General features: G+C 49.3%; 2 protein-coding genes across 2 annotated transcripts in view; one reads left to right on the forward strand and one right to left on the reverse strand.

The window, feature by feature from the left end:
* Nucleotides 1-5,609, forward strand: part of LOC144766984 (uncharacterized) — a 36,865-nt gene extending 31,256 nt beyond the window's left edge. Inside the window, exon 2 of the mRNA XM_078650651.1 lies at nucleotides 5,581-5,609. Coding sequence (XP_078506777.1) covers nucleotides 5,581-5,609 — 29 coding nt within the window. The remainder of the gene's footprint in view (nucleotides 1-5,580) is intronic.
* Nucleotides 1-18,170, reverse strand: part of TTI1 (TELO2 interacting protein 1) — a 209,776-nt gene that overhangs the window by 111,260 nt on the left and 80,346 nt on the right. The window contains exons 5-6 of the mRNA XM_078652116.1: nucleotides 8,801-8,941; nucleotides 5,747-5,951 (exon numbers count right to left, since the gene is read on the reverse strand). Of these exons, the coding sequence (XP_078508242.1) occupies nucleotides 5,747-5,951; nucleotides 8,801-8,941 (346 nt within the window). The remainder of the gene's footprint in view (nucleotides 1-5,746; nucleotides 5,952-8,800; nucleotides 8,942-18,170) is intronic.

Consider the following 18,170-nt stretch of genomic DNA (forward strand, 5'->3'; position numbering starts at 1 on the left):
ATCAAGCACTGGCGGTTGAGTTCGTCCGCCCTGGCGGTCAGAGAACCGGCCAGGTGTTGAACCACCAAGGTAATGCCTTGATGTTCCAGCCATGTCCAGAGACACAGAGCCTCCTGACATAGGGTCCACGACCCCACCCCGCCCTGTTTGTTGCAATACCACATGCGGTGGTGTTGTCCGTGAACACCTGCACTACACTTCCCCGGACAGAGGGAAGGAATGCCTTCAGTGCAAGTCGGATCGCCCGAAGCTCCAAAAGATTGATATGGAGCCGGAACTCCGCCGGAGACCAGAGGCCTCTGATCTCCGCCTCTCCCAAGTGGCCTCCCCATCCCAGGAGGGACGCATCTGTCACCACTGTGTGCTCTGGTTGGGGAAGGGAGAGGGATCTGCCATTGACCCAATCGCGATTTGTGAGCAACCACTGTTAGTACAGTGCCCTCCGAGACCTGGACATGATCGGACAGGTTGCCCTGATGCTGCAACCACTGGAACTTCAGCTCCCACTGCAGAGCCCGCATATGTCATCTGGCATGTTGCACTAGCAGGATGCAGGAGGCCATCAGGCCCAGGAGCCGGAGGGTCATCCTGACTGAAACCCGGGATAGAGGCTGAAAGATGGGAATCATAGCCTGAATATCCCGGACTCACTGTTCGGGAGGATAAACCCGAAACCGCGTTGAATCCACAACCGCTCCGATGAAGGGCAGTTTCTGAGAGGGACTCAGGTGCGACTTTGGCACGTTGATGGAGAACCCCAGCAAATGCAGGAGGTCAGCCGTAGGCTGGAGGTGGGTGACAGCTGCCTGGGGCGAGCCCGCATTCAACAGCCAGTCGTCGAGGTAGGGGAAGACTGACACCCCTGACCTGCACAGCTGAGCTGCGACCACGGCCATCACTTTTGTGAATACCCTGGGGCACTGGTAAGGCCGAAGGGGAGCACGGCAAATTGAAAATGCTCCTGGCCTACCGTGAACCGCAGGAAACGCCGGTGGGCTGGCCGGAGATGGGAAAATAGGAGTCCTGCAAGTGCAACGCTACCATCCAGTCTCCAGGGTCGAGGGCAGCCAAGACCTGAGCCAGAGTCAACATCTTGAACTTCACCTTCCGGAGGAAGCGATTGACGTTCCTGAGGTCCAAGATGGGACGCAAGCCCCCCCTTGTTCTTCTCGGGGACCAGAAAGTAGTGGGAATAACAACCACATCCTACTTCTGGCCCAGGAATGCGCTCGATGGCTGTTGGACTTGGCCCTTTTTCCTGAATTGTTTCGCTTTTGTGGGAATCAACATGTCATGTTGATGAATGTGAAATACAAATGTTAAATGTGATGCAATGGTGTACGCACCTGTAATTCCACCATTGTAGAAATGCACCTTTGTAAAATGTCACTTTGAAAGTGGACGCCATTTCTGTCTGCTTGTGCCGCCTGCCTGAGGTGGGTTGGCGGTCTAGTGTTTAAAGTGACAAGGAGCTCTACACTTCCCCCAGTGACAGTTGAGGCTGGAACTGCCAGGAGCCTTCTAGAAGCTTCCAGCTCTTTCTGGTAGGTGGAAGGAGGGGTGTCTATGTAGAGCAGTAAAGATGCCATGTGCTCAGACTGAAGGTGGACTGGATTGAGAGGGAACACTCTGCCAGGAGGTACCGCCGCATGGGCCTGTGTGCTGGCCTCTGAGCCCATCTGTACACCTCTGCTGTCCACAGGGCCAGTGAGAGCCTTTACTGGAGTGAAGACTGCTATGTCAGGAGGAGTGCCACTTTATGGGAGATGACTGCTTCTAGGAGCTGCTGTCCTGTACTGATGAGTGCCCACTGTCTGCTGATCTTGCCCAGCCTGGCCTGCCTGCTCTGCTGCCCTATCGCCTCGTGAGGAGCATGGGCGCTACTCCCACGGGTGGGACCCCGGGAACTGTGAGTCACCTAGCGCCTGGTGAGCGCCATATTTGAAGTGACTGTGCTGCTCTGCCTGCACTCTAGCTCCTGGTGGGCACTATTTTCCTGATTACCAGACGTAGTACACTATCTTCTGTCCCTGAAGCTTCTAGTGGGACCTAGTGCCTCGCAAGCGCTATATTCAAGGTGCCAGGGGAATAGGAGCGGAAGCCTGCAGCGCCGTGCGTGTGTGATTGTGAAACAGTGCCCAGTTCATGATCTTGCCAGAAGGTATTGGCTGTTATGTATTTATTGATGGACTATCATTTATTCGTGGACTCATGATGGTTCTGGCAGCGGCCCGATTGGCGCTGCCCTGTATATAGTCCCCCTGTGAACAGTTTTTCTGCACCTGTGATTCCCTTCTGATGTGTTTATCTTAGAATACACATACAATTTTCACCCAAACTGGTGTGGTCTCTTTTTGTATTGTGGCTTGTGTGTCGCCTGTGTGTGCTGCGTGGATGCTTTACACATTTCCTCCGGAGTTTAGCCCGCCCGCTCTGCACCACGCTACCCAGTTCTAACATTGGTGGCAGCGGTGGGATAGGACTTGTGTTTGCTGAGTACCACAGCGACAACGGGTTGCACTGCAAACTGAGCATTTAAAGTAATCACAGGTTTTGGGGATTATTGTTTTTCCTGATTGTGCTTTCCACTTGAAAGTGGTGGTTTTGAATTGTGTTCCCCTGTTGCACTATGGGTGGTGTGTCCCGCGTGTATCTCGCCAGGATGGGGTTAACCTACCATGAGGATGACCTTGGGGAGTACACAGAGCAGGAGTTGATGTATTTCTGCAGAGAGAGGTTTACACCCAGTAGGCAACATTCGCAGAAAGTTGTTTCTCTATGAGGCCCTCAGGAGGGGGGGGGGGGACCCTTAGAGCCCTGGGGGACCTTTCCGATTACCCCTCCTCATATCTAAAGGGTGGATTTGGTAAAGACCAGGAGGAGGACTCTGAGAGTGAGGGTTTCCAGTCCATAACCCTGGAGGGTGGTGATACTGATGAGGAGGAAAAAGTTGATAGGGCGGAGGCGCCAGTAGCAAATGAGGACACCATAGTCAGGATGTGTGTTGGACTGCATTGGAGGATTGGGTGGTGGGTAGCGCAGTGAATGATTGGGAAGGGCAGTTCCATGTAGTTATCAAGGAGCATATGCTAAGGAATTGTTTCCCAAGGTTGCGCCGCCACCTGTTGCAGTGTGGGTTCTCTGACCCCACGGAGCTTCCACGGGAGGCAGACCTCTGGGTGAGTGCCAGAGAGTCTGTGAGGGCATTGGGGAGTGATCCTGAAGGGAGTGGTGTAGGGATCTTCTGACCCAGCAAGGCGGGAGAGGTGCAGAGTAGCTCTGCCAGGACCCGGGTTAGTGAGAGGGTTGTAGGGTCTCACGTCCTATCTACAGGAAGGAGTGAGACAGGGAGGTGTCCCGAGGTACCCCAACCACAGTCCCAGGGCCTGGAGAGTTCCAGAAGGGGGCCTAGGGTTGGGAGCCTAGGCTGTCCTGATAGGCCATCCATTGAAGGAGAGCCCCTAGTGTCAGGAGAACCAGTGGCGTCTGTAATCAGAGCTCCCGAGGTTCTGGGGTCTGCTCAGTCGCGGGGTTTAGATCCTGGGCTGGGATGCCAGGTCAGGGACTGCCTGACCTGGAGGGTGGGACACCTGTAGTCAGGGTCCCCACCAAGTTGACTTCCAGGGGTCCTTTGCCAGGTGGGAGGGTGCGCAACTCTAGAAGGGGTGCAGAGGGAGGAACCTCTGGCACCGGCTCAGCCACAGGGCTTAGATCCTGGGTTGGGAGGCCAGGGACAGGTACTGCCTGACCTGGCGGGTGGGACACCTGTAAGCAGTGTCCCCCCAGAATTGTCTTCCAAGGGTGCTTCTCCAGTTGGGAGGGTGCGGAACTCTGGGAGGGGGTGCAGGGGGAGGGAGGACTCGCCCCTGGCACTGGTGCAGCCTAAGGGTTTAGACCCTGGGTTAGTGGAGCAGTTGCCGGGTCAAGGCCCTGGACTGGGGAGAGGGTGGTGTTCTGAGAGTGCCCCGCATAGGAGGAGGGGGCGGAAACCCAGAAGGAGAGGTAGGGGGAGGAGAGCCTCGCCCCGGACGGCTGGTCAGCCTGAGGGTGCGGACCCCAGGTGGGAGGACCGGTGGCAGTTTGGAACTGCATGGAGGAGAAGGAGAGTGGTCAACAGGTACTACGGGTACTACGGGCCTGGGGCTACTGCCCCCCACTCTGTGAGACAGCCAAGGCCAGAGACATCTGGATGGCCTTGGGGCAGGTCCTGGCCACAACCAACTAGAGAGTGCCAGTGGGGTGGCTTAGTTGGTCCAGGGGGGGAACATCCTTTACCACGCAGTGCCTTTACGACGCAACTTTTACAACGCAAACCATTACAACGCATTGCGCTGGGGGGTGCTCTAGGATAGGGAATAGGTTTAATGTACTATCCAACACCTTCCCTACTATCCACGGGGACTGGAGTTGGAATAGTAAATTAAACAATTCACTATCCAGCGCCCCAAAGCACTATGCGTTGTAAAGGCATGCATTGTAAAAACCGCGTTGTAAAGGCATGCGATGTAAAAGCATGCGTTGTAATGTCATACATCCGGTCCAGGGAGATTTGAGAGAGGGAACTATTGGGTTCCAGAGTGGCGGAGAGACTGCAGGTGGCCTTGCAGGTGCGGGCCCGCGTCCACATTTTCTCGCCCCAAGCAGGGAAGCCCATCAAGGCATTGATCGGTCTACCCTGGCTTTTCTCGCCGACAGACCCGGTTAAGGCGGGTAGGCCGCAGGACTCCCAGGCTCCGAAGGAGCCATGGGGGCAGAACCCCGCTCCCCCTCGTCCGCATCCGAGGACCGACGGGGGGGACGTCGGAGAGAGACAACGCTTCTTCGACTTCTTTTTCTGTCGTAGTTTACCCGAATCAGAGGGCGAAGACTTGGAGCCCGAGGAGCGGTGATGGTGGTCCTGCGAGTGTTCACGAGAGCGGCCCCTAGACCGCAAACGGTGCTGGGATGAGTGCCGAACTTCAAGCAACTTCCGGCTCTGCTCACTCAAGGCCTTCGGGGCCATGGCCCGACAGTCCAGACAGGACCGGGAGTCGTGGTCGCGCTCCAAGTAGTAAAGACAAATGTTGTGGGGGTCCGCCACCGACATGTTGCGACGGCAAGCCCCACAGGACTTAACCGGGCATCCCTACGCACCAGAGAAGACCAACAGGAGACAAAAGTCTCAAAAAAGATAGTAAAAAAGTGACTAGGGTACTTGCTCTAACCGAATCTACGCTTACTGGCTCGGAAAAAGAAAGAACTGACGTCAGCGCGCATGGGTGGTGCCTAAGTAGTCTTCGTGACGTCATCTCGGCGTATATGATGGAAGCGACGGACGCGGAGCCGCACGACGCCGCCTACTGACGCGCAAGGGAACTGCTAGCAAAACTTTCCGGATCCACTCCGACGCCTGCGGATGTTCTAAGGTTAAGAATCTATCCCTAACGTTTCTCTTTCAGATGCATACTTTTGAGTAAGATTCTACTTTCATGCCAACTTTGGCGTAAACGATTTTGCTGCAGCAGTGAGCAAAATGTCCTACGTGAGTTAAAATGGAAAACACATCGGTTTTGACTCCTTTAACTCTTTTCCCCTACACAGAGTTGCAAGACAATTTGGATGTCATTTGAAAAGCTAATAAGGGCTCTTTCGAGTATTCAACAGTAGACAACATTATCACTAAATTGGAATGAGGGAAAGGCATTGGAACTATATGAGTGTCTCAAAAAGAGCAGGCGTGAGGCTTTTCTGCTGCATCATTACTCACCCATATCAAGCTTCTCGCAGAGAGAGCCCAGACCTTGCAGTACAGCCAGCTGCAGTTTAAAGGCCAGAGTGTGGCTGTAGATTGGTCCAGCCCGGGCACTGACTGGGGCCTGAGCAGCAAGGGAAGCAATCAGTTTGGGCAGGACGTCCTTGGAGAATCGACGCCTCAGGAAATCTCCACATGTCTCGCCCAAGACGCACAAAACCTTAGAGATAGGGAAAAGAGAAACACAATGACAACTAATATAAGAAGCTCTTTGCGTTCCAACTTCACATCGCATGCTGCTTTCTTTCAGCACAAACTCTGCCAACCTCTAAGAAATCATCCAACGCCCAGCCTAAAAATTTGCATTTAAACCAATACAAATTACGACTACATCAGACTTACGCATCCCCTTAAAATACACTGAAACAGAACATAGACTCACCCTAGAGGCAGAGGCTATCCCCTTTACTCCAAGTTACCAGTAGGGCTATACCAATGCATCCATTTAATTTGAGCTATACATGGAAAATTAAAGGGCACTGCAATCCTTCAATACATAATATACCAGCAACACCCAACTCTACCTAAGGGTGAAAACTGCACATCTCTCTCATCAGATCACCTGAGCATTATCCAGTATTAGGTGAACCAAAATTATTCCAAAAGGAAAACAGATTCATCTCCTCTACAGAAGAACAAATACAATATTCCCCCTCTTCCATCCCTACTGCAAAGACTTTTGTTCTTTCCTGTGCTGATTGCAATAACACTATTCTGAACAGTGTCTTGCTTAATCAGTGGGGAGAGAAAATTCAACTACAACCCCAATTCTTACAGACCTATTCTGGCCCACCACTGTCAGCCTACAAGATATTTGAAATGTGTTCCAACATTTTGAAGGGCTTAAATGCAGCAAACTTAATGCACTGATAGTAACCTTCTGCCCTTAAGTGATCAAAGTGTTACCAACAACCTTGATACTTCCTGATTGAAAATCTTAAGAGAAATCGAGAGCAACTCATTAATGTTATACGGTCAAACTCTTGCATAGTTTCTATGCATCGAAGAACATCTTCATCACTCCTCTATTCCAGGAATGATCTAAAATAATTTCTGTTCAGCCAGTGCTAAGGAGCTATTGGAATGTGCACCATATTGCCCTGTAATCTCTCAATAAATGTATTTCAGCCACTAACACAAGAGTATCAAACTCCTGTAAAGAGCGGTGTGGAATTCCTATAGCCTGATGCCTGGGATATTGGCAAAATTGACACAGTAGTTCTTGGCACTGGACAAAACTACTTTGCCTGATGATATGCTCCTTGTGAAAGAGCAGAATGCTGTCACTCACAGTGAAGCGAGTCATTAGACAGAGAGGGAGAGAGATAGAATTTTATTAAAAACAAAAGGTCTTGGTTTATGCCAGAACTAAATTGGGCCCAATTCTTAAAGAAAGTCACAAAAATGCAGCCATGATTGATGTCCTTGCATTAGTGCAAATTTCAAACTTTCATGAATTCACAAGAATGTACATAAGTAGGTCCAGAAATAGTATTCCTAGAAATTTGAGAACTGCATTTTAGCTCGAGCAAATCTGCATGTGTAGATTTACTTATGCGAAAATTTATTGGGCGGTGAAAAGTTCACTTTCCCGACAACCACTTTTTCCCCGAACCCTGAGAAGAAGCTTTGGAGAAAATGTTGCCACCTAGTTAGGAATAACTAAAATTAATCTATCTCTGAGCAAAAATGGAAGGTAGGACATTGCACAAATGAGCAAGAGATGAGTGCTTTTCCAGTTGCAGGGATACTGGAGAGAGCTCATGATGCCTTTGTTTCGGCTTACCAATCCTCTTCCAAAAACGAAGACAGAAAAATCTGCGGATGCCCAGGTTTTGAGAGTGGGTTGGACATGTCTAAACCCATTACCTTTCTAAATGCTTGTTCTCCTCTGTCATAGGATGCATTCTCTCCAATGTCCATAAGCAACAGAGCATAGTAACAAGCTAAAGAATAAATCATGCCTGTGCGTGAGTACCAAAAGCACAAAAAGAAATAGAAGAGCCAAATTAAGCAAACTGATTATGGACAGAAGCCTGGTCCACTAGCATACGCAATAGTGCTCAGAAAAGTATGACCTGATTTCCAGGTGGCTGCCATACAAATGTTTGAGTTAAGAAAATTCCCAATGAGGGTAGTAGTATCTGATTTGCTTCTGGGACAATGGGCCCTAGGTTTATCAGATAAAGTTCTGTTCACCTGTGGGCAGCAAATAATGATAAATGTCACTACCCATCTAGTTATGCTATGTGTAGTGGAAGCAGTGGCATAACTAAACTTGAGGGGGCCCGTGCAAAGTACCCAGTCCAGAGCTCTCAGGTCAGGGACCTGCCAGTGCCAGAGCAGACCCCCAAAGCTCGGAGGCCCCCCGCACCGCGAGGGATGCAGGGGCTTTTGTTACACCACTGAGTGGAAGGAATACCCTTGTGAATAGCCTAGTAATGAACAGATTGCTATTTTAGTTGAACCTCACCGCACCGTTTGCATACAGCTTTGTTTTTGTTTTTAAAACCTAATATTTCTTAGCAAGACATAAAAATGATACCATGGGTAATCTCCTGATTTGATCTATAAAACACATCATTTCAGCTGAGCAAACTGAACCGTAAGACTTATTCTGTCACTAACCTCCAACCATCTATCCTATCCCAATAACTTCAGATGTTCTGAGGCCCTTTATATCACTTGGAAATATTAGAATTAATGAACTATGTTAGAAGGCTTGCTGCAAAGAGCTGCTTTTATTAAGGATCCCAAGAAGTAATTGAATTTTACAAGATTCGACTGATCTAGGACAAATCAGGCCACAGTTCTAGGTGCCAGAGATCAATGCCAGTGTTGTGTCCTGGAAGCCACAGAAAATCTGTCACATTGGCGCCAACAATGATAGGGCCCATCGAGCTGACAGAAGGTCTTAAGGCCTTGAAGATCTAGGAAATGCCATGAACTTGCCCAATTTTTTTACTTCACATGTTGGTTTGCCATTTTTGACATAAGAGCAGTGGTTACCTTGAAAGCTCGGAGCACAACCAGTGGGTCATCGTTTACCAGTCGAATGACAAGGGCAGGCCAAAGGCGGTGAGCCATGGGCAGCAACCGGTTCTCCTCAGAGTGTAGCACAGCCACACAGAGTTCTAAGATATCCAGCACCTGCAAGTCGGAAAATGAAACAACAAGAAAAACAACATCTAATAATTATGCTAATGATTTCTAAAAAGATGCTACGGAGAAAGGTGGTGGCTAAGATGAACACACATAGCACAACATTCTTCAATATATTAATGACTTTCCCGTAAGCAAAATACAGTGTATGCCAAAGGGCGGTACTTGAATTACTGTTATCATATCACCATTACAATGGATGTCATAAGAATGTAGTAAGGTCTTCACTGTTGTCAGCTAAACAATGCCATAACAAACATTCAGAAAGTACAGAAAATGTTAAATAATTATTATAAATATTACATCAAGACAGTCATACAAGTACAAATACGAAATTAATTCTCCTCAATTTTATATTAAAACAATTGCATAAATTACAATACTACTAAAATGTTTAAATACTGGTATACAACAGTTTCTTATTCCTAAACTACATTAGCTGTGAAGATTCTGGAGTTCTTATTCATAACTATCAAAGGTTTGTTATTTGCTTATACCTGCAATTTTCCACGATGTCCCGATATAAGAACCAGATAATACATGTGGTGCATGTATTATCTACTCTACATCGGTTCTATAGCAAAAGGTGAGGACATCTATATGCCAATTAACTCAATATCTCTAATGTGTTGTGTTTAGGTACAAAACAATTTCTAAAATACATATATTCTTACTGCCATGAAAGAGGCAATCACAATATCCAATATTTATGGCCACTGAGTGCCACCTAGACAAATATTCACGTGCAGGGAACGTTCCCATTATGAATTTAAGGTATAGAGGGCGTCGGTCGTCTGGGCTGATCTTGTTTAAATATGCTTGAGAATATATGTTCTGCATAAGACTGAGAAGTGAGCATAGTTGTCTGTGATTGGTCATTTGGAGAAGATTCACATTTTTGACGAGTAGTAGGTGTCCATAATTATTTTGACTGAGTCTAGAAAGACCGTAGAAGGATTGTTCCAGAGCAGCTTTTGGCCGAGTTCCCGCAAGTTATAGAAGACATGCTGAAACAACTTTTTAGCTGCAAATGGCAGAGCTGTAATCTCGGACATAGGTTCTGTTTCCTTATTCCTATAGCCTTTGAATAAAGTGATTTGTCAGCTAAATAATTATCCTGAGCTTAAGCTGGAGGGGTAATAATGTAATACCCTTGAAAAGTTTAAACAGAGAAGTGAGAAAATCATTTTCCAATTTCTTGATAGATCTGACATTCATAAAGCCTAGTAGTTCTGCAAAATTACTTATGGAACTGCTCTCATTTTATAAACTCTGACTATAGTGCTGATAGGCTGGTTTACTAATCTAGTTGTGCATCTCAGAACAGCTGCAGAAGATTGCCTCAGCATAATGAATATGCTACTTACCAGTATGCATCTGTTCTTGGCATGTAGGGCTGCTAACATTCATATCTTAGCATTAGATCGCCGCCTAGTGTTGGGCTCGGATGATTGCACATTGTTGTCCTGGAAGAGTCTTCGAAGTATCCTGAGATAGGTGGCTCCTCCCCTGGACTACAGTGCGCATGGGCATCGGCTCCATCCCCAGATTGTTTTTCGCCATTGTGGCAGGAGATGGAGTGAAAGTGTAAAGGATGTCCATGCTAATGAAATAAATACAATAGTATATCTGCAGCTGCGACAGGCACCGGGGAGGAGGGCGGGCGATATGAATGTTAGCAGCCCTACATGCCAAGAACAGATGCATACTGGTAAGTAGCATATTCAGTTCGAGGCATGTGGGCTGCTAAATTCATATCTTAGCATAGAATACATAGCAGTCCCTCCATCAGCGGCGGTTGCCCGTGCCAGCTGCAGAAACCTGAAAAAGTGTCTTGAGAACAGCCTGTCCTACAGCTGCTTGCTGTTTGGAATGCACATCAACACAGTAGTGTTTCGTGAAGGTATGTGGTGTGACCCACGTGGCTGCTCTGCAAATATCCTCTAAAGGAATGTTCCCTAGGAAAGCCATGGATGCCCCCAGTTTGCGTGTGGAGTGTGCTCTGGGGGGTACTGTTAAAGTGCGCTTGGCTTTTTGATAACATATCTGGATGCACTTAACAATCCATCTGGCTATGCCTGCTTTGGAAATCGGGTTGCCTTTGTGTTGTGGTGCGAAGGCAACAAAGAGTTGTTTTGTTTTTCTAAAGGGTTGTGTTCTGTCTATGTAGTACATCAACGCCCTCCGTACATCTAAGGTATGGAGCATTCTTTCCGCCACCGTTTGCGGGTTTTGAAAGAATGCTGGTAAGTCGATAGTTTGGTTAAGATGAAACTGTGACACCACCTTAGGGAGGAATTTAGGGTTAGTGCGTAGCACTACCCTATTTGGGTGAATTTGAATGAACGGCTCTTGTATGGTGAGCGCTTGCAACTCACTGACACGCCTCAGAGACGTAATAGCTATCAGAAAGGCCACTTTCCACGTAAGGAATTGGAGCTCACACGAGTGCAGTGGCTCAAATGGTGGCCCCATCAGTCTGGTGAGAACGACGTTGAGGTTCCACACCGGAGCTGGTGGAGTTCTTGGGGGAATGACTCTCTTCAGACCTTCAAGGAAGGCTTTAATGGCGGGCACTCTGAAGACAGAGAGGTGCTGCCTGTTCTGAAGATAAGCCGCAATGGCTGAGAGATGTATCCTAATGGAAGTGTACGCCAGATTGCACTTGTAGAGATGTAACAGATAGCAGATGATGTTGGGAATAGATGCATCTAGCGGGTTGATGTCATTGGACGTACAATAGATGACAAAACGCTTCCACTTAGCAGCATAGCATGCTCTAGTAGTAGGTTTCCTCGCCTCCTTGATGATACTCATGCATTCTGGAGGCAGGTTAAGGTATCCAAACTCTAGGACTTCAGGAGCCAGATCGCCAGGTTGAGCTGTCGTGGATCTGGATGCTGAATGTCTCCATGGTTCTGCGTCAAAAGACTGGGTGTGAGGCGCAGTCTTTGATGCGGCACCACTGAGAGTTCGAGGAACGTGGTGTACCAAGCTTGGCGTGCCCACGTTGGAGCAACCAGGACGAGAGTCATGGAGTGCTGCCTGAGCTTTCTTGCGACCAGCGGTATTAGAGGGGCTGGCGGAAAAGCGTATGCAAATTTGCCTGACCAGTTCATCCATATCGCATTCCCCTGCGACTGTGGGTGAGGGAACCTGGCGGCAAAGAGTCGGCATTTTGCGTTCTCCTTTGTTGCGAACAGGTCTATCTCCGGATGACCCCACTGCTGGAAGTACGGGTGGAGAACAGAAGGGTGTATCTCCCACTCGTGCATCTGATGGCTGTATCTGCTGAGCAGATCCGCCATCTGATTGTCCTTGCCCGGGAGGTGTTCTGCCATGAGGAAAATGTTCCTCTGAATGGCCCACTTCCACATGCTCTGAGCTAGATGAGACAGCTGTGGCGAGTGGGTGCCCCCCTGTTTCTGAATGTAGTACATCGCGGTCATGTTGTCCGTCCGGACTAGCACGACCTTGTTGCTCAGATGTACAATGAAGGACTTGAGCGCCATGAAGATTGCCATCAGTTCCAGATAGTTGATGTGCATCTTCTGTTGCTGCGTCGTCCATAGTCCCTGCACCGTGTAAGTGAGCACATGTGCTCCCCATCCCTGGAGGGATGCGTCCGTCGTCAGGACAATCTGCGGCACGGGCTCGTGGAACAGTCGGCCCTTGCAAAGGTTGTGTGGAGTCCACCAATGCAGAGAGTCGTATGCCCGACTGGTAACCAACACTAGGTCTGTCAATTGCCCACGAGCCTGTGTCCACTGATTCGCTAAGCACTCCTGGAGCGGGCGCATATGCAACCGTGCGTGAGGGACTATGAAGATGCAGGAGGCCATCATGCCGATCAACTGCATGAACACTCTCGCTGGCAGGGAGTGTCTCGGTCGGAATCGTTGGATCAGTGACTGAATGCTGTCGATTCTGACTTGGTTTGGCTGAGCCATGGCTGTTAGGGTGTTGATCGTAGCACCCAGGAACTGCCGGACATGTGCCGGCTGAAGATGCGATTTTGGGTAATTTAGGGAGAAACCCAGATCGTGAAGAAGGTGAATCGTAGTTGACATGTCTGCGGCGCACTGTTGCTCTGACTTGGCTTGTACGAGCCAGTCGTCTAGGTAGGGGTAGACATGGATATTCTGCCTCCTGAGGTGCGCCGCCACTGTCGCTAGACACTTGGTGAACACCCTCGGGGCCGTAGTGACTCCGAAGGGTAGGACCTTGAACTGGTAGTGCCTGCCTTGAATAGTGAATCTTAGGTATTTCCTGTGTGACGGGTGTAGTGGAATGTGGAAATAAGCGTCCTTGAGATCTAAGGTCGCCAAGAAGTCTCCCTGGTTTAGCAAGGGAAGAATCTGCTGCAGTGTAAGCATATGGAAATGCTCTGACAGTATGTACAGGTTGAGGGGACGTAGATCGAGAATGGGCCTGAGAGAACCGTCCTTCTTTGGAATAAGGAAGTACAGGGAGTATACCCCTGTGCCTTCCTCCCCCACCGGCACGAGCTCGATTGCGCCTTTTTGCAGCATCGCCACTACTTCCTGCTGCAATAAGAGCAAATGCTCTGCGGACATAGGCCTTTGCCTCGGTGGGATGTTGGGTGGAGTGGATTTCAGCTCTAGGCAATAACCATTTTGGATCAGTTGACGCACCCACCTGTCTGTGGTGATGTTTCTCCAGACGGGCAGGAACTGCTGCAGTCTCCCCCCGACAGGTGTTAGGTGGTCGGGGGGCAGTGACAGAAAGTCACTGTTTACTTGGAGTCGAGGTGCGGGAGCTGTTGTTTCCTCTGCCGCGACCTCTGTTGCTGTTATTCCTATAACCTCCCTTGTTCTGCTTAGTGAACGAGGATTGCGCCCCACCTTTGGAGAACTGGGATTGTTGACCCATCTGTCCTCTGGTGACTCCACGTGCACCTGAGCGACGAAAATTGCTGCCACGAAACTGTTGGGACTGCAGGGCCCCCATAGACTTAGCAGTTTCCGTGTCCTTCTTTATCTTCTCTAGGGTGGTGTCAACATCCGGACCAAACAGACTATCAGGATTGACTGGCTGATTTAGAATTGTTGTCTGAATATCCTGCTTGAACCCTGAGATGCGGAGCCAGGCTTGTCTTCTCAGCATAACGCTAGTGTTGATAGCCCTAGCAGCTGTGTCCGCAGCGTCAAGTGCACACTTGATAGCTGCGTTTGATATTAGCTTTCCTTCCTCAATAAGCATCTTGGTGCCTTCTTGGAACTGTGGGGGCAGGTGTTGTATAATCTGTTCTAGGGTGTCGTAGTGCGCCCTATCATAACGCGCCAGGAGCGCCTGTGTATTTGCGATGCGCCAAAAGTTTGCCGCTTGTGCAGCCACTCTTTTGCCTCCTGCCTCAAGCACTTTGGACTCCTTATCCGGGGGAGGAGCTTCACCCGTTGTCTGGGAGTTGGCACGTTTCCTGGCATTGGCAACCACAAGAGAGTCCAGTGGCAATTGTCCCCGGATGTAGACGGGGTCCGCAGGAGCAGGCCTGTACTTCTTTTCAATGCGAGGGTTGACCACTCTAGCCCTCGTAGGCTCCTTAAAAATGTCTCCAGCATGTTTGAGAACACCTTTCAGCATAGGAAGTGTCTTTACTGTCCTTTCAGATATGGCAAAGGTGTCAAAAAGGAAGTCTTCCTCAACCGGGTCGGCATGCATGTCCACATCATGATTGGCCGCCGCCCGTTCAATTAGTGCATGAAATCCTGCTGAGTCCTCAGTCGGGGATGCACGTGCATTAAAGGTCTGTGGGTCATGGCCCGCACCTTGGGTGTCCTGGTCACCAGTGTCGTCGTATGAATCTGGTTGTACATCAGGTTCATCGATGGGGAAATTGTACTGTTCATCCTCATCAACTTCCTCACCCACAGAGTGTTCTGGGGAGGGAGTAGGGCTCCGTCTAGGAGGAGGCTGTATCGGTTCCGTGAGGCCTAAGGCGTCAAGGGGCACCCTCTTCTTCTTCAACGGGATGACGTAGGGGTCCACCGGCTCCGAAGTGATCTTCCGTTTATAGAGGGTCAGCTTGCCGGTGGCAGCATCGATGAAGTGCTCTGAATCGTCTTCCGATTCGAGTACACGACGTGGAAGAGGGTCAGGCAGCGAGGAACCCTGTTTCGGAGCCGATTTCGTCGAAAACGCTTTCGGCGTCTCCTTAGGTGGCAAGAGAAAAAGGAGTTTCCCAGAAGGCTTAGCCGGAGCGTCCTTTTGCGGCTGCGGTGATGGCATCGGAGCCGATGGAGCAAAGGCTTTCTCCCTGATTCTCTGCAGTGACTCCGCAATGGGGGACGGTACACTGCCAGTGGGTTTCGTCGCCGACAAGGATGCTTTGAGCGGTCCCTCGGATCCGACGTCCTCGCGGGCCTTGTGCGGTTTGGGCGCGGAAACCTTCTTCGGCTCCTCCGAATCTTGAGGCCGGGGCGCCGACTTCTTGGGCGTAGCCTCTTTGGAGCCGACCTTGGCGGGCTTGGACGGCGCCGGAGCCGCTGATCGGCTTCGATTTCGGAGCATCGGAATCGACAGACTTCCTCGGCTTCTGCGGACCGGAGGTCGACGGAGCCGACGGGGTGACGGGCACCGACTTCTTCACAGGCACGGCAGCCATCTTAGGGACACTCGAGTCCTTTGGTTTCAGTTTCGATTTCGGGTCGGCCATTTTAGGTGTTGACGACCCCGACGGTTTCAGTTTCGGTTTCGAAACATTGTGCCCAGCAAGTGAGTCCGTAGCCGGGCCCGAAGGCGGGGCTGTGGCTTGCGGCAACGGGTCCAGGGTAAGGCCGACAGGCGATCCCGTGTCCCGGTCGTCCTCGAAACTTTCGGGGCAGAGCTCGTCCGCAGAGCTGTCCGCCGCGGCCCCATAAATCTCATCGTCGTCTCCTACCTCTTCGACGTATTCGAGGACCTGACCCGCGACTCCGTCGTCGTCTCCCGGATCCGCCTCGACCTCCGTCTGTGATGGGGAGATTTGTAGAAGGTGACCCTGGACCTCTTCCTCCGGGTCGCCGAAGATGTTCTCCGGATCTGGGGCCGCTTGCCTAGCTTCCAAGCGCACCGCGCGCCGAAGCTTGAGAGTTTTCTTGGAGCGGAACTGTGCACAGGCCTTGCACTTGCCGTCGTCGTGGTCCGGTGAAAGGCACTTGTTACACACAGGGTGTAGATCGATGTGTGGGTACTTAGACCCACAGAGCGGGCAGTACTTGAACGGGCTCCGCTCCATGTCCGTAAAGGCTTGCTGTCGTGTCGCGATGAGAAGGCCTCAAAGTTTAGAAAGCGAAGAAAACTCCGCTTATTCCGGCTTCAAGAGACGGAAGACTCGAGACCGAGCGCAGACAATACCGACGCAAGAAAATCGAGGCCTTTTGGCCGGTAAAAGATAGTTTTACTTGGGTCCGACAGTAAGACGTCGAGACCACATCCGAACCCAATGGCGGAAAAAAACAATCTGGGGATGGAGCCGATGCCCATGCGCACTGTAGTCCAGGGGAGGAGCCACCTATCTCAGGATACTTCGAAGACTCTTCCAGGACAACAATGTGCAATCATCCGAGCCCAACACTAGGCGGCGATCTAATGCTAAGATATGAATTTAGCAGCCCACATGCCTCGAACTCAGATTTTTGCACTTGTTCCACCAGTTGCCCGTCGTTAATAGAGAGCCTTCTTTTTGAGAGGACTGATCAAGTTACCAATCATGAACCTTGCTTTATTTACGTTAAGGCTCATCTGCTTCTTGGTACAGTAGCAGAAAAAAATCCCTAATCATGCGATGCATTGACATCTCATCCCTAGTCCAGCATCACCAGAAAATAATAAAATAGATTTTTTACTGCAAATCTTAGTGGTATCAAGATTCAGCCATTACAGTATGTATCCAAAACATTCAGGAAAAGGCTTAACAATAGAGGTGCAAGAACACATCCTTGCTGAATCCACGCTGAGATTGTTTTAACCACAGATATCAAACATCTGTCCAGTCCTTCGGGATTATACAGCAAACCATAATTCTTCCCTACTGACCAAATTAAAGGCAGATTTTAGATATATTAATATCATACATAATTGGCATTCATCTATGCTGCATATATTTGAAACAGATGAACTGTAATCTCATAGCCTGGTCATTTGAACCAAGGCCCTTCCTAAAAGCTGGAGAGGATTTATTTCTTCTACTTCAAGCCAGGCTTGTTTACGGTCTAATAGGGTATATCTATAGATCTTGCCAGCACCATCCAACAGCCAGATAGGCCTATACTTTTCTAAGATTGCATGACTACATTTTTTTGTACAGGGGTATGACTGGGTCGCTCTGTCACAAACTTGGTGCAAAGTTGGTAGGGGATATTGCACTAATACTGTTTGGGAACTGGATTCCACAGCCTAGGTTCAATTAAATATAGTTCCACCAAGACCCCATGAGCCAGGAACTTCGTTTGGGTGCTGACTTGCTGTGGCTGTTTCTACCTCCGGGACCGTTACGACCAAATTAGGGCACACATCAATACTAGAGGAATCATTATTATAAACCCTTAAAGTGGAATTCCATGGACTAAGGGTTTAAAGTTTCTTGAAGTGCATGACCTAGTCTTTCGCCCCAATGTATGCGGCCAAGCGATTACATTTCCCATTATAGCCCCATGTCACAAATCCCAGATTCTTTTAGTGTTGTTTCAATGGGCAGTTTTATTAACATCATCTCAGATCTTTATAAAGAATTGACGCTTTTGGTCCATATCATTTCATATATACTCTTCTAGCATCATATGGCACTAGGCTGCCCTCAACTTCAAAGCAGTGTTCTTAAGACTCGGAACAACTCACTTTTTTAATTTAGCACTCATCAATTCAGTGATATTGTTTGTTTTCGTCAACTCCTTACCTAGATGTATTTCAAACAGAAGAATGAAACATGAACATATGTTTGGTTCGCCCCCTGAAGACTGTGCGTCCCCATCTAGATGGGCCCTGTACAGCTTTTGACCAAAGTTATGTTGTGGCCTTAGTACAATTCCAACATCAGACTCAAAGTGGTTATTTTGACAAGCAACCTGCTACTTTTTAACAAGCAGCCAACACTTCATGATCACCTTAAAAATTGTGTGCCTGTCCACCTCGGCGTTTCCTAACAACTCAAATCCCCAGTCACCGCGTCTAATTTATATTTATTTATGCAGGAGTTTTTCAAAGGTTACACATCAAC

Source organism: Lissotriton helveticus, chromosome 7 (assembly GCF_964261635.1).
Source record: "Lissotriton helveticus chromosome 7, aLisHel1.1, whole genome shotgun sequence".
Lineage (NCBI taxonomy): Eukaryota > Metazoa > Chordata > Amphibia > Caudata > Salamandridae > Lissotriton > Lissotriton helveticus.